This window comes from Mercurialis annua, linkage group LG1-X, assembly GCF_937616625.2.
Source record: "Mercurialis annua linkage group LG1-X, ddMerAnnu1.2, whole genome shotgun sequence".
NCBI classification, from domain to species: domain Eukaryota; kingdom Viridiplantae; phylum Streptophyta; class Magnoliopsida; order Malpighiales; family Euphorbiaceae; genus Mercurialis; species Mercurialis annua.
Genome location: NC_065570.1, coordinates 69170050 through 69185980, shown reverse-complemented (window position 1 = coordinate 69185980; position 15931 = coordinate 69170050). Strand labels below are relative to the sequence as shown.

At 34.2% G+C, this 15931-nt stretch overlaps 3 protein-coding genes across 4 annotated transcripts; 2 read left to right on the top strand and 1 right to left on the bottom strand.

Moving 5' to 3' along the window:
• Window positions 1-230: 230 nt before the first annotated feature.
• LOC126669786 (pentatricopeptide repeat-containing protein At3g12770) lies at window positions 231-6226 on the top strand. Of its 2 annotated transcripts, none has more exons than XM_056104360.1 (7): window positions 231-3037; window positions 3144-3326; window positions 3584-3674; window positions 4773-4842; window positions 5521-5597; window positions 5677-5786; window positions 6041-6226. In XM_056104360.1, exon 1 carries the CDS (start codon window positions 747-749, stop codon window positions 2886-2888), a length of 2142 nt encoding a protein of 713 aa, XP_055960335.1. In that variant the 5' UTR covers window positions 231-746; the 3' UTR covers window positions 2889-3037; window positions 3144-3326; window positions 3584-3674; window positions 4773-4842; window positions 5521-5597; window positions 5677-5786; window positions 6041-6226. The 2 variants fall into 2 exon arrangements, with proteins under 2 accessions (XP_055960335.1, XP_055960336.1); XM_056104361.1 differs by having other exon boundaries at window positions 5872-6103.
• Window positions 6227-7647: 1421 nt separating this feature from the next.
• Window positions 7648-8403, top strand: LOC126665629 (ethylene-responsive transcription factor LEP-like). Its single transcript, XM_050358469.2, has one exon. It carries the CDS (start codon window positions 7905-7907, stop codon window positions 8301-8303), a length of 399 nt encoding a protein of 132 aa, XP_050214426.1. The 5' UTR covers window positions 7648-7904; the 3' UTR covers window positions 8304-8403.
• Window positions 8404-11053: 2650 nt separating this feature from the next.
• On the bottom strand, window positions 11054-15420 carry LOC126664596 (pre-mRNA-splicing factor ATP-dependent RNA helicase DEAH7-like). The gene is given in 11 exon segments (XM_050357070.2): window positions 11054-11578; window positions 11581-12749; window positions 12853-13005; window positions 13086-13147; window positions 13625-13782; window positions 13863-13881; window positions 13987-14058; window positions 14190-14366; window positions 14460-14689; window positions 14793-14919; window positions 15080-15420. Coding segments are annotated over 11 exon segments (2655 nt in total). The 5' UTR covers window positions 15134-15420; the 3' UTR covers window positions 11054-11144.
• Window positions 15421-15931: the final 511 nt, after the last annotated feature.

Sequence of the window (15931 nt, the reverse complement as noted above, 5' to 3'; positions counted from 1 at the left end):
AGGAAATCACGGCGGTAAATGGCATGGCTAACTGATAAATATTCAACAACTAGATGACTTCTCAGCGTTAGTATAAGACATTTAATTAGTTATTGCAGTGACCTCCAAATATACCGCCTGTGATTTGTACTACTCATGCATCAAAATTTTCAGTCAAGCATCACCATAGAAACAAAGGATGCGATTAGCAAAGTGAATATAGTAAAAGACGGGAGAATTATACTACAAAAAATGCTGTCAATCCACATGGAAAGATTTATGCTTAAATCTCAGACTTGAATTTTCCATCATCTCTTGTTACAAGAATCACTTGACCTCTTACCATAATAATCATTCCTTTCATCCACTTCTGATAACCAAATGTACAATATCACCATCGATGTCAACCAAACATTTTAACTTTTTTTATTCTTTGATAATTGGAGTGGAGAACGCTTGTGGAAGGAATTGAACCCACGACGTAGCAATTTGTTGTTCAACGCTTATATCATATAAACTACAACTAGTTGGTAACACTTTAACTTATTACTAATGAATTATGATATCCAAAATCCAAAGCAGCAAGTTCCAAGAAACAATCTTGGAATTCTATTTTCAGCCGTTTTATATCTACTCATCAACTATTGTACCTTCTAATTGTAACACTTTCACTTCAACCTCTCAGAGCCTACATAAATATTGTCTGTCTCATAAAGCCTAATGCTAATAATAATCAACATCTATAGTGGATCACAACAATTAAATTCATGGCCCTCAATCTTTACTTTGTTAGAAACAAATTTCACAAATTTCTTAAACCACGTACTTCTCTACCTCCCCATTTAAACTCTTCCTTTGATATACACCATTTGAGCTTTCAAATTGACCCTTCCACATTCTATGCATCTCTTATTCATAATTCACTCAACATAACCCACTTAAACCAAATCAATGCCCAATTATTCGTTTCTCAGTTGCATTACAATGGTTTCTTGATAACTAAACTCGTAAACTGGTGTGTAAATTTTGGAGAATATTGTTATGCACGTAAGGTGTTTGATCATTTTCCTGAACCAGATGTGTTCTTGTGGAATGCAGTTATTAGATGTTATTCGAGGCACAACCTTTTTGGTGATGCTATTGAAATGTATGCTAAAATGCAAACGGCATGTGTAAGACCTGATGGTTTTACGTTTCCTCTAGTTCTCAAAGCTTGCAGTGCTTTACAAGAATTTGAAATTGGGAGAAGAGTACATGGACATGTATTTAGACATGGGTTTGAGGCTGATGTGTTTGTGCAGAATGGTCTTGTAGCTTTTTATGCAAAATGCAGTCAGCTTTCACTTGCTAATCTTGTTTTTGATAGATTAAATGATAGGAGTATTGTTTCTTGGACATCTATTATTTCTGGGTATGCTCAAAATGGTCAGCCTATTCAAGCTTTGACAATTTTTACTCAAATGATCAAAGCTAATGTCAAACCTGATTGGATTGCACTTGTTAGTGTCCTTAGGGCGTATACTGATGTTGACGACTTAGAGCACGGAAAGGCTATTCATGGTTGTGTTATTAAAATGGGACTTGAATTCGAGATGGATTTGCTAATTTCACTTACTTCTATGTATGCAAAATGCGGCCAGGTTAAGTTTGCTAGGTTCTTTTTTAATCAGGTAAAGGTTCCGAATTTGATCTTGTGGAATGCGATGATTTCTGGTTATGTGAAGAATGGATACCCTGAGGAAGCTTTGGAGCTTTTTCGTCAAATGATAACTTACAATTTTAAACCGGATTATATTACTGTTACATCTGCCATCTTGGCTTGTGCCCTAATTGGTTCTCTTGATCTAGCAAGATGGATGAGTGATTATGTTAGCAGGACTGAGTTAAAAAATGATGCTTTTGTTAGCTCTTCCCTCATTGATATGTTTGCAAAATGTGGTAGTTTTGAATTGGCTCGTGATGTTTTTGATAAAGAATTGGATAAAGATGTTGTTCTTTGGAGTTCAATGATCATGGGATATGGATTGCATGGTCGTGGCCTAGAATCCATTGATCTTTTTGAGGCAATGAAGAAAATCGGGGTGCGCCCAAATGATGTCACCTTTATTGGGGTTCTCACAGCATGCAAAAATTCAGGTCTTGTAGAAGAAGGATGGGAACTCTTCCACTGCATGAGAGACTATGGAGTTGAACCACGCCACCAGCACTATGCATGTGTTGTCGATCTTCTTGGACGTAAAGGGCATTTAGATAGAGCTTTTAGTTTTATCAGAAACATGCCATTTGAACCAGGTGTAAGTGTATGGGGAGCTTTCCTAAGTGCATGCAAGATTCATCGCAATGTCACACTAGGAAAATATGCTGCAGAGCATCTTTTCTCATTAGATCCATTTAACACAGGACATTACGTTCAACTGTCAAATCTTTATGCTTCAGCTCGCTTGTGGGATCATGTTGCAAAAGTACGGGTGCTAATGAAAGAGAAAGGACTGAATAAGGATATAGGCCAAAGTGTGATTGAGATCAATGGAAAGCTTCAAGCATTTCAATTTGGAGATAAGTCACATCCAAGATCCAAAGAAATTTTTGAGGAGCTTGAAAATTTAGAAAGAAGGTTAAAGGAAGCTGGATTTGTCACCAACAAGGAATCTATTCTGCATGATTTAAATGACGAAGAAATTGAGGAGTCACTTTGTAATCATAGTGAGAGGCTAGCAATTGCTTATGGGCTTATCAGTACTCCCCCTGGATCTACACTTCAGATCACTAAGAATCTCCGGGCATGTGAAAACTGTCATGCAGCAACCAAGCTTATTTCAAAGATCTTAAATAGAGAAATAGTAATAAGAGATGCAAATCGTTTTCATCATTTTAAGAATGGAGATTGTTCATGTGGAGATCATTGGTGATAGAAATGCATAACTCTTCTTATTTATCATGGAAAGGAGTTAACAAATCCAAATGATTTGAAGAGTCTCTAGCTCAAGTCTGTTTGGAGAGTGGTGCCATGGATCCCCTCATGAACTCATATGTTGAGAGGATGCAAGCCACAACAAAGGTAAAAATATCGTTTTGATCATTCTATTTTGATGTATCATTTTAATGTGTGTACTCACTTACTTAAAGTAATCTTTCCCAACTGTTTCTTGTCTACACTACTCTAGAAATGGTATTTAAATATTCTAAAAGCTGATAAAGTACAGCCACCTAAGCAAACAGAAGACGGAAAGCTGTATGCTCCAGCTGCTGTTGATCTGTTCAGGATTTTGGGGGAACAAGTTCAAATTGTTAGGGAATCCGTACTGACGTTATGCTTTACTGGATTGCTTTGGCTACTATTCAGGCAAGTATGGCTGGTTTTGTTGAAACAATTGTTATAATTTGGTATTTGATTGTCAATATAGTTTTATTCATAAATGAAGAATTTGGTCATATGTCAGATTGATTGATAGCACACAGTCTTTTCTTCTCAATAAAACTGCATCTACTTGAAAGAGAGACATTATCACATATATAACTTGTTCGTACTTCGAGAGAGGAATGCCAAATATCTGGCAATAGCCTGGGATTTATTTTTATATTTCTTTTTATTGTCTTTTTTTAGGTGATAATAGATTTTCAAGCAGCTGAAAGGAAGTGGATGATAGACAGAGTGCAGATTCCTGCAAATAGTGAACTTACTGCCTAGGGTTGGGGTAAGTAGCAGTATGACTCAAGTATAAAGTTACTTTGAATGTTATGCCAATAGTTAAATTGGAAAAATGGTTTTCTTTTGGTGTAGACTTGAAATATGAATTTCATTGAAGTGTAACTAAAAGATACTCACACTTGAAAGTAAATCCACTATTTGTAGTTTGTTTGTTGGTTGATCCAGTTCCTTTTCCCTGCAATAAGGTTGAGGGAGCTACTTGAAGACTAAGTAGCACGGACACTTCATTCAATCAACGTCTTCTAAATTCTGAAACGTGTCGGAAACTTGGCTCTTCCGATACGAAACTTATTTTTAACATAGAAAACCCTAAAATAACACCATTTCTCCGTGTCCAAGTGTTCCGTTTCCCCGTTTGTGTCCGTTCTACATAGCTTGAAGAAGCTATTATAAGGAACCAGCAAGTGTAACCTAATATCCTTTCCTTACAGCAGTGATAGAAAAATTCTCAACTCCTTGGAAAATTCCAAATAATCTCTCAATGCTAGTGAATTTTACGTTTCAATTACTTGTGCCAGTAAATTTTCTGGAGGCTGGCTGTGATATATGTGTTTATCATAGGTTGTGAATAGTGAGTCCTTAATTTAATTAATTGATGGTAGTAGTCTGAGAACCTTTGGAGAACCTAATTTTTTTTTGGAAGATAAGATATGATCACTGTGAATGCACCTAGATACTGGCTTAGCAAAATGATGAAACCCACATTATTCTTAATTGTCTTCATAATTATTGTTGGCATAACAAATATTTTGGCGAAGTTCTGATCTATAGTTGGTCGTGTTAACTTTGTTTTTCATGCATTTGCAGAAGTTTCTGTTGATATCATATACTCATGTAGAGAGGAGAGTAGCTTTGTAATATTTTCTGCTTAAAAAATATTATGTTTTTAATTGGTCCCCATAGGAACAAAACTACATCCTTATAGAAGATGTGATGCATCTAATCAACCGAGCTTTGGATCATTTTGTGATATTATCTGCATGCAGTAATTTCCTGGCATGCCAAAGTAGCTTAACGTACTTTGAATAGTACTTTAAAATAAAATGATTTCTGTCCGAATGACGTTCAATCTTGAATGTTTCAGAATGGTCTGAAGAACAGGTCACAGAGTATCTTGTTGCAACACTTGGCGACTATTTTACAGATGTGAAAATGTAAGTCCCTCAAGTCAGCTCCCCTTTCTAATAGCTTTTAGTTTAGAAGATTTAATTGGTTAGAAATTATGAAAACCAGTTCTTGAACGTCTTAATTTTGATGGCGAAGTTTATGAGAGAGGAGTTGCATCTTCTACATATTTAAAGCACAATTAGCTTGGTGGAACCTAGTTGAGCTGATGTGTTGACATAATGTAATCTGAGCTGCATAGGACAATCCATTTGTTTATACTATCGGTATTCTTGCCAGTGCAAATTATTTTTCTTTACCTTGTTTTTTTTGTTTGGCAAAAGGTGAAGGTTTGGGGAATTTTTAGGGTTTTCTTGATAAGGTGCACTTTGAGCCTGTCTTTTTATTTTATAAAATTTTGGTAAAAACTTCCACTCAATCTATCTGTTTAGTGTTTGTTCGGAGAAAAAAAATCCAATTCCTATAAGGTTGTAAGAATTCAGTTCAAACTTCCTCTTATCTTGAACTTGTCATCATGAATTCCAAAACTCCCACAAGGACAGCTCCAAATTATTTTGAGCACCAGCACTTTTACTTTGGTAGAATCTTTAATTACTGAAGAATACATTGTCTGATTTAAAGTCTACTTCCTTTTTTTTTACATATATGGTTTGAACAAGAAGCATGATTTCTTCTTGGTTTCATTTTTTTTTTTTTTGGTAATTAAGGTATATTGAAGAAGATCATTTAGGAGATTCGTTGAAGCTTGCGTGGAAGAAATTACATTGATCATCTCCTGATACAGGTCCTTTTCCTTTTTATATTCGGAAAGTAGATATTTTCTTGCAAACCTTCTTCTCAATGGTTTTTGAATTCTATGATAGATTATGCTATAATGTGTTTCGGGCTGTTAATATCAAGGAAGAAACCATAGAACGGATGAGGCTTGATGAAGATTATTATGGACTTCTTCAGGGAGTACATAAGTGTCGGTGTAAGTGCTTATTTCTCAAAATTTATTTTGTGACAAATGGTTTACGCTTTGTTGCTCGATCTTGATTTTTCCTTCATCGGTACAGAAAGTAGAACTAGGATACTGATCGACTTAAGAGAACTTGCCTCAGCAGAGAGCTTGGATATACCTTCACACTAATCTAAACTAATATTCTTGAACATCAACCAGAATGAGTATACGAAGGATTTTGTGCTGTTTTTTTAGTTTTAAATGTGCTTTTGTTATTGTTGTAGGTTGTACAGGAATGCGAGGAAATTTATGAAAATTCACTCCAAAGGCTTGCATGTTTTATGAAATTGTTGTTGTTTACATTTCTTAAACATCCATATAATTTTTTTTACTTGCCTATTCTGCTAATACTTCAATTGTAATTGAGAATGATTTTATTGATTATAAATATTTGCTAGGGAATTTTTATAGCTGTTTATCCACATATTTAGGTTTACAGCTTAATTTTGGAGTTTAATTATATTTATGATAATCATCAAAAACTTTTTTTTATCACCATTTAATTTTGATGTAATGATCTCAAAAAATCAATTTTTTGATATTTTTTTTCTAAATCCAAACCTCTTAAAATAGTTAAAAATTTATCACAATTTGATTAATTCGTTAAAAAGAATTATCCAATCTTTCAATATCAATTTTATTATTCCAACATGGCAACGCCTAATTGATATAAAGTATCAAATTATGATTTATCAGGACTACGCAATATATTAATTAGGAAATTTTTTTCTTTTCAAAATTACACATTAGATTGTCATGTAAGTACAATTAAATCAATTTTAAAAAAATAAAAAAAAATTTTAACAAATTTATCGTATAATAATAGATTTATATTTTTTAATAAATCAAATTTTAAAAAGTCGAACATATTTAAATGTTTGCCAGCATTAAACTTTTGATTTTTATGCAAATGCAGTAGGAAGATGACATTTATCATAGGTATAGGCTTTCAGCATAAATAATTCCATTGTACACGTGCAAGTCATTAAGCATAATTATTTTATATCCCTATTATTTGTCTTTATTTTTTTCGAATTTTGAGGATGAGGCAGACATTAGAAGATCTAAAAACCAAGAAGTAGCAAATACCTCATTGACTGCATTAATTTATGCATTTTGCTCACACTAATCATATCATTGAGGAGGAATTTAAGGAACTGAGATTTATAAGAAATAAATTCCATTATATTAACATATCATCAAGTAATTAATTAATTCTAAAGTGGGCTAAGCTTCTTTACCTGCCCCACTTGACTAAATACTAAAGTTAAGCACCTATTTAGTGGTGATCAAGAGTGTATAAAAAATTCATCAAGAACATTTTAACTATTCCAATTGTTTCTTTTATTATTATAATTATTAGTGTAATTGAAGAAATGAGGTTTAAGAATGAAATTCAAGTTTTAAAGCAATTATAACTCATGATATTGAGAAGTTCGAAGCTGATTAAATGTTAAAATAAAAAAAAATCTGAAGAATTGTAGTCAGTTGTTGGATTTCATTTAAGAGTTTTAACCGCTCATAATGACAAAAATTAATATTTTAAAACCGAACTATATTGGCCCGCTTAATCAGTTTAGCTGTAAATTAAAAATCAGTTTGTATTAGTTATTTCTTAAAAACTAAAAATATGGTTCAAATTTTTTGAACTGAAAAAAAATATGAAAAATTAAACTTATTAAACAGGTTAAACCCTAAAATCTATCAAACTCTTTACTAATTAAAGTGTGATTTATTTACTAGTTTTTAATTTCAGCATCTTTAAACTGAAAAAAAAATTATAAATTGATTTGAAACCATTAAAATAGTTAAACCGTAAAATATATCTCATTCTTTATTTACTAGTTAACACGTGATCTACTTTTTAGTGTTTCAATACATGGTTGAACCGTGAACTAGTGACCATACTGATTAGCGATCGGTTGGATTTTTAAAACAAGGGCAAATATAATAGTAGAACAAAACAAACCATGCATCACTCTATAGCTGCCGATCATCCTACCTAGTATGTGTATATAAACTAACCCTATTATTTTCCCTCTTGCATTCCATAACATAAAAAAACAAGAAAATAAAAAGAGAAAAAGAATGGAAAATGTGACTCCATTGTTCTTTAGGAACCCAAAAAGAAGCTCAAGGCAATCAAGTAAATATCTTGGAGTAAGAAGAAGGCCATGGGGAAGATATGCAGCAGAGATTCGAAATCCGTATTCTAAAGAAAGACATTGGCTCGGCACTTTTGACACGCCCGAAGAAGCTGCCATTGCATATGACTTGTCTTCCATTTCTTTTAGTGGCATTCAAGCAGCTCGTACTAATTTTTACTACCCTTTCATGGCTTTAACATCTCCTCCTCCTCAAGCATTGCCTCCGCCGCCTCCGCCTCCGCCGCCATCTCCGGAAGTGGAAGAGTGTGAACAAGTTAGCATGGATGATGATGATTCTGTGGTTATTGCTACTATCTTGCGAAGCTTCTGCTCATTGTGATTTCTTATAGCCTTAAACTATGTGATTCCTTATAGCTTTAAACTATTTACACGGAAATAAATGTTACATAGAATGACAATGTTAGACAAGCTTGTCGAATTTTAAACATTTCAATATTTGGTTTCGGTTTCAAAAAACTATTTTGAAACTGTAAAATTTAATATTTATAAAACTTATTATAATCTAGTTCTTTATATATAAAATTTAATTACAATTAAATTTATAAATAATCATTATCTAATCGTTATATTTAAAAATGTAAGATTTTAAATTTTGTTCGTTATCCAAATAAGAAATTGGAAATGAGATATGATCCAGTTTTTCTGAAAGAAAGATTATTACTCCCTCCGTCCTACAAAGATAGTTCATTTAGACAAACACAAGATTTAAGAAAAATATAGTTAAGTTTGTTGAAGTTAGTTTTTTTATTAAGCTTTCCAATTTTATCCTTTTATAATTTTTAGATATATAAATAATATATCAATGTCTAATTTGTTTATTGGTGAGTTTTGTATTGGAACATGAAGTCATTAATTCATTTGAGGATAACTAGGCATATTTATTAGGGGCATATAAGACTTTGAGTTTTTAAGTTGCTTACCAAATATAGAAAGTGGCCTATAATTTGGGACACCAAAAATAGAAAGGTGGTCTATCTTTGTGGGACGGAGTCTTTTTTTATGTTTTTTAGTCTAAAATATTTGAGTCAAAATGGATTGAATAAAAACTAACTTAAGTTTACAAAAAAAAAAGACTATATTTTCTAGTTTGCGTTTGGTGTTTTGAGTTGAGCTACCAATTGTCACTTTTAACTTTTGCTATAACTATTTGGAAGATTTAAATTTAAGGAAAAAAGTAAATAAGGAAAAAATTTAAATTAAAAAAAAAACTAAAAATATAAACCTGAGTGAGACATTAACAAATATATTAAATAGGACAAAGGGAGGGAGTAGATTAAATAATGTTGATGGGTTAAACTAAGGCAAAACGCATGTCTAAATTTTCTTATAGCCATAAATTATATTATACGGAAATTTGTCGAATGTTGCACGTAAAGACAATGTTACACGAGCTTGTCTAATTTTACATTTTAATATTTCATTTCCATTTCGATTAACTATTTTGGAACTCTTAACATTTTATATTTATAATCTTAAGATTTTTTATCTCAGCGTTATCTATTTCTTGTTTCCGTGCAAAGTAGTCTTAAATTTAAGATATTTGCTGGTTCTCAATCTACTTTTTATCTTCCATTGTAAGATGATATTTACATTCCAAATTTTTTCTGTCCTTCTCTATGACGTACATGAGATGTGTTGGGTTTTACTGGTTCATAACGCAGCGGAATTTCAAAAATTTATCTAAAAACCCAAATCAAGATCCATGTAATTCGAATTAAACAGAACAATTACTTACTTGTATGTCGAATTCAACAGCAAATGTAGGAAGGAAGGAGGTGGTTCACTTTGGTGATACCTGGCCTCGGATCAGAAACGCCTCCAAAAGAACGCGTCCTCTACGAGTATCCACACGAACAGACCTTAGCCAAAACTAGTGCTTGTGTGCTAGCACTATTGCTTCACAAGCAATTTCGAATTTTAGTGATTTAGTGAATAATGAATTTCGTGATCCTCAAACCAACTGCTTAATGAGTATTTATAGTGATAAATAACACTAGGGTTTGAGACAAATTCGAATTTCAATCTCATTGCAATTCTACAAGTTTATGTTTATCAAAAACTCTTTTTTGATAATTATCCATATATATATTAATTACTATATTTATTATCTTCCAAAAAATAATAAATTAAGGAAAACACTTATCCTTAAATTTCGAATTAATATATATATTTATTAATATATATATATTACGAATTATATATATATATATATATATATATATAATTAATCACTTTGGGCTTGTACAACCCATAACTGTTTTGAGCCTGTTCTTAGTGTGCGACCCTGTAGGTTCGTATAACGTTGGCAGTAGGCTCGAAATCCCTATTTCAGCCCACAAGTCATAAGTGGCCTCTAGCAAGACATTATGACTACCCAAGTTATATGAATATCGATAATCCGATTTAACCATTTACAATAATATTTTAATCCCTTTGTCTCTCGATATCCAGATTGAATATAAGGCATAATTATGTCATCCTTATAACATTCAATCATTAGTTTCTTGACTCTAAGTAGACTGAAAATGATAACTTCTTATCAATTAGCATGACCATGCATTTTCTTCAGTCTATCTTCTTCAAGGGGCCCATAGATATCTTACTCAAATAAATGAGGGACAAATTCCTTCTCAGTCACTCACATTTCTCATATAGTTACTTTCATATCCAATGACAATTTATTCCATTATCTTGTTAAAGATAATGTAAGACTGTATCAAAATATGAAATAGCTATGTAGAAATCCATGATGATTTCAAGGTCAAAGGATTATACTAATAGAACTGTAATGAGAATTACTTATGACAGTGATCTATGTAGTATTCTCACAGTGGGTCATCCAGTGCTTTATTTCTCAAATAGCACCTATGATTTGACTTAATATCTCATATACATGATTAGTAAAACATAATCATCAGTCAACATCATACTAGTCTCAATGTTCTATTAAGACTAGGGATAAATGGTATATAATTCTTTTATTAAACCTAAGGGTTCTACTATCAAGTCACATACTCGATGACCTTAGAAAGAATTAACCATTCAAGTATTTTAATCATTAATATAAAATGATAAAAACTGCCAATCAATAAATAATAAAATGATAAAGTCAAAACATGGTCAAACATAATTGACCTAGTGCATATCACTAACATGATATTCACAAACCAAATCTTTTCGGTCTCATACAAGTGGATGAAGCGCCTCGGCCGAAGCCTGGCATTGAAACTTGCTGCTGCTGCTGCTTCAACCTCTTTGCCTTGTCCCTTTCTTTGGTTTCCCTCTCTGCATCAGCTTGCTTCTTTCTCAAATTTTCCATTTCCTCTTCCATGCCTGTTTTCTCTTCTTTCTGCTTTTTCTTATGCTCCAACAACGATGTATCCGAATCCTTCACCGAGAAAAACATCGGTCCCAGTTCCGCCAACCACTGCGGCTCCACTGCAGTAGCACATTGCATGTACTCCTTCGTCGTCAATATCAATTTATGATACAACACATAATCTGAAGTGTAACCTAAACCATATAGCGCGCTGCTAGGGTGGAGATGGCATGGCATTCCGTTTCTACAGTTCACGTATTCTCCAACGCCTTTAATCTCGCTGCATTGTGGAAATATGCAGAGCATATGGCTTTTCGTATAATGTCCAACTCACGTCCGCAAGAAGTTAACGGGATTTTCAAAGTTTTCAGAATATCCAGCAGCTGGGATCTAACTTCTCTCGCCTTTCGTAATCCTTTGACATGCAGAAAATGATCATTACACCAATCTCCACGATACTGGTGCTCTTTCCATTGCAAATAGACGTTGAGCAGCGTCAAGTGATCAGATTCGGGAACAAAAAACTTTTCCCTGGCAGCATCGCTCTCCTCTGCCCTATCTTTGGGTCGGAAAAATACTGATGGCACTGAAAGCATCGATACAATTGTCAAAACCTCATTTACACATCCTAATCCTTCACCCATCAAGAGCATCTTAGCCAGTGGAGGGTCTAACGGGAACTCAACCATTTTCCAGCCAAGATCAGTTAGGCCTCCAACATTATTAAGCACGCCCAAAACCCACAACTGATACATTGAATTAAGGATGTTGTCCTGTGGAGGTGGATCCATGAAATCGAAATCAAGCAAGTTATCAATTTTGAGAGACTTCAGCAACAAAACTACATTCCCAAGGTTGGTCCTCTGGATCTCAGGCACTGGACTGGGCAGCATTTCGTTTAGGTATGCGTTCTCTGTATAAAGCCTATAGCATGTGCCAGGACCAGTTCTGCCGGCACGTCCAGCACGCTGATCTGCAGCAGCACGGCTAGCAGGAAAAATTTGAAGAGCATCCATACCCATCCTCGGATTGTAAACTTTCATTTTACCATACCCAGTGTCGATCTCATAAAAAATTCCATCAACAGTCAAAGAAGTTTTGGCGATGTTGGTGGCGACAATGCATTTGCGTGCCCCATCTTCAGCCTTTTGGAATATTTTTGCTTGCAAATCAGCATGAAGTTGGGAGTACATTGGAAGTATCAAGAGTTTAGGAACTGCTTTCTTTGTGGAAGAGACAAGTTGTTCTATGCGCTCAGCGAGGGCATAACAAGCCGCTTCAATCTCATCTTGGCCAGTCATGAATATAAGGATGTCACCTGGAGGGCTGGTAATGTGGATGGTCATGGCTTGCTTCACTGCAGCTTCTACATAATCTTCACATGGAGTTTTTCTGTACAATATATTTACAGGAAATGTTCTCCCAGGGATGTGGAAAATCGGAACACTGCATCACATTTAAAAGATAATTATGGTTGTATTTAAATAGACACAATATTTATGTTGAGATGCAGCCTTATTTAGAAAACAAAGGGGAAAATGAAATTTACCATCCAAAGAAATTTGAAAATTTCTCAACATTCAAAGTTGCAGATGTCACAATTAGCTTAAAGTCACGACGCTGAGCAACCACTTTCTTTAAAATCCCAAACACCACATCTGTGTTCAACGATCTCTCATGAGCTTCATCCATGACTACAACCCTGCAATAATCATATTTAATGAAGCTAAATACTCATTTCTGGTAAATAAAACTAATAATTAAAAGAAAAAAGATACACACCGGTATTTGTCAAGATCAAAATCTTTCAAAGTTTCTTGCCAAAGCACTCCCTCTGTCATATACTGCACAATTGAGCATAGCAAATTAGAATTCGACTCCCTGACACAAGTTCAAGTTCAAGCAACCATGAAAAATCATTTAGAGGGAAAAAAAAGAAAGAAAATTACGGTCAACAACTGGTATTATAAAAATCATATCTTAGACAGTTGAGAATCAATTTATCAAGAATCCTATTCTCAGAACATGAATATTATCCTGATTCGAACTCTAATGGTAATTCGGATCATTTCAAAGCTTTCCAATGCTTTTATTTCTGGAAATATGTCAAATTTTGAAATTAGACAGTTCAAAAGCTCATTATTTTTCTCCTGACCTATCCTCATTATTCTTCTTCTAACAGAAAAATCGTTGGAGAACAGAATGCAAAAAAAAAAAAAACATCACTGCATATAGCAGATTCAGCACTACAGGCAGAATTATCCAGAAGTACAGAAATAACAATGCATGTCTCTGCTAGCAAAGATCAATAAATCACCCACCTTAATTATAGTGTTTGGCCCAGTCACATCCTCAAAACGAATAGCATAACCAACTTTATCCCCCAGTTCAGTTTCCATCTCTTCGCTAACTCTTTTTGCAACACTCACGGCCGCTACACGCCTTGGTTGGGTGCACCCTACCATGCCACTGGTTGTAACGACCTTTTCTTTTTATATTTTTTGTTGCACAAAAAAGCTATTGATCTCCAAGGGAGGAGCCCGAAAAAGATGAGTTGTCATCCATCTTCATAGAGATACTGTCAACAAAATCAACATGTTAACCTTTTAGCTTGTGGGCTGTCTATACCCCAACTTGTAAGCCTAGAAAATCATAAAATAGAGGATGTAAAGCATGTGCGAACCTGGGTCAGTTGAGTTGTCTTTCCTGAGCCAGTTTCTCCCACAACAACAACTACCTGATTTTCACGAATCACCTGTGATTACGTATCAAGAAACAGAGTGAACAAAACAGGGCCACAAAAGATTTCCCTGACAGAACTACCTATAGAGAATTCAGAAAGATAAAATCAATTAGGGAAGCAAAATAGCAAAAGATGTCTCAAACCTGCAATAGATCATCTCGTACTGAATATATGGGAAGATATTGCCGCTGCTCAGCAATGGTTTTTGACTTTGCAAAATCACTCACAGCTTCCTCCTTTTTCAAGTGCTGTGAGAATTTTGCATCTTCCCTAAAATCAACTTCACCTTCTTTGCCCACACTAGCAGTATCAGCATCAATCTATGATAAACATAAAGAATGAAGTTTTAGACCGATATGCTATGTTTTCAGAAAAGATTTGGAAAAAATAATTAAAAAGTTAAAGAACCAAACCTGTTCAGCTGTCTTCTCAAGACCTAGAATATCACCGAGTTTCGAGCCAGCAAGCTCCCAAAAACGTTGGCGTGACTTACTCATACTCTGTTTGTCGTGAATTTCTCTAACCAGAGTAGATCTTAGACGAGAAATAATGGCCATATCTGAGGTGGGATCTTTAATTGGCATGACAGGCTCTGCTTGTTTGGTAAAAACAACTCTACCATCCAGGAAAGGAGGTTTTGTATCTATCATAAATCATAATACATGAAAAAAGATTTAACATACGCAAAGGTAAATTGTGCTGTTTATAAATGAAATGGCTAGGCTGGCATAATGTTCCAATCTTACCATGAACAAGAAGAACGACTCGGCGTTCTTCTTCATTGTCATGCTCAGTCTGGACTCCTTGAAGTCCCCGTACAGCTCCTGAGCTCAAGAGCTGCCGATCCTCCCAAGCGGTAAGATCTTTTCGAGCCTGTAAAAACAATGCCATATTACATCAACACAGAAACTTAACAAGCTATATAAGTCAGATAATCACACTGTGCATTTTATGAGGAACTGTGCATTGCAGCTAAGCACACATTGTAATTGAGGGTTGAAATAAGCAAAGAGAAGCAACCAATTAAGAATACATTAGGGTGCGTTAAATGATTGTGAAGTTTTGGAGGAGAAAGTAGCAGGGGCATGTCGTCTTCGTTTAGGACTCCTTTCCGTCTCCATAAAAACAGACCTAATTATGACTAAGAAGAATTATCATTTCTGTATACAATCAATGGCAGGATTCACGATCTTAAGAAATTGGGTCCCACTAGCGTTGATCGGAGGAATGAGTATGATTCAGATTCGTCTAGTGAGTACTCGATGGGTGGGACGGCCGTCGTGGACTGGATCCATGTGTCCAGTTCAAATCCGGCGACAGTCGTTTTCGTGGAGAAGAAGAGAGTTTCTTGAAGTTCGTTTTTATTTTTATAGTTTAGTACTAGTATTTTTCTTTTTAAACATAGGATCAATGCACTCCCTCAATTTGGCACGAAAATGTCGAAAAAATCGTTTTTCAAATCTTCTGAATCAAATAAACCCGCAACTTATCACTCTAGCATCAAAGTAACCACAGATTCTTAGATAGACTCAATCTACCACGTCATCCGTAGACTAACCTATCATGTTATGACACGTCATTAAAATAATGGCACTATTTAATTTTATTTATTACTTATTTACATTTTTGAATAGTAAATTACGACAGTGCCATTATTTTAATGACGTGTCATAATATGATAGGTTTAGTCTGTAGATGATGTGGTGGACTGAGTCTATGTAAGAATTTCTCCAAAGTCACCTATTGGACACAAAACACACACACACAAAAGCGAGATTGCTAATTATAAATTTTATTCATAATTAATCTTAATTTAACATTAATTATATATAATAAATTCTAATTAACTATAATTAATTAAAAATCTAACTAAATCAAACTTTAA

Bases quoted from the DNA above. Each gene is read 5' to 3' on its own strand.
- LOC126665629 (XM_050358469.2), top strand. From the start codon at position 7,905: ATGGAAAATGTGACTCCATTGTTCTTTAGGAACCCAAAAAGAAGCTCA.
- LOC126669786 (XM_056104360.1), top strand. From the start codon at position 747: ATGGCCCTCAATCTTTACTTTGTTAGAAACAAATTTCACAAATTTCTT.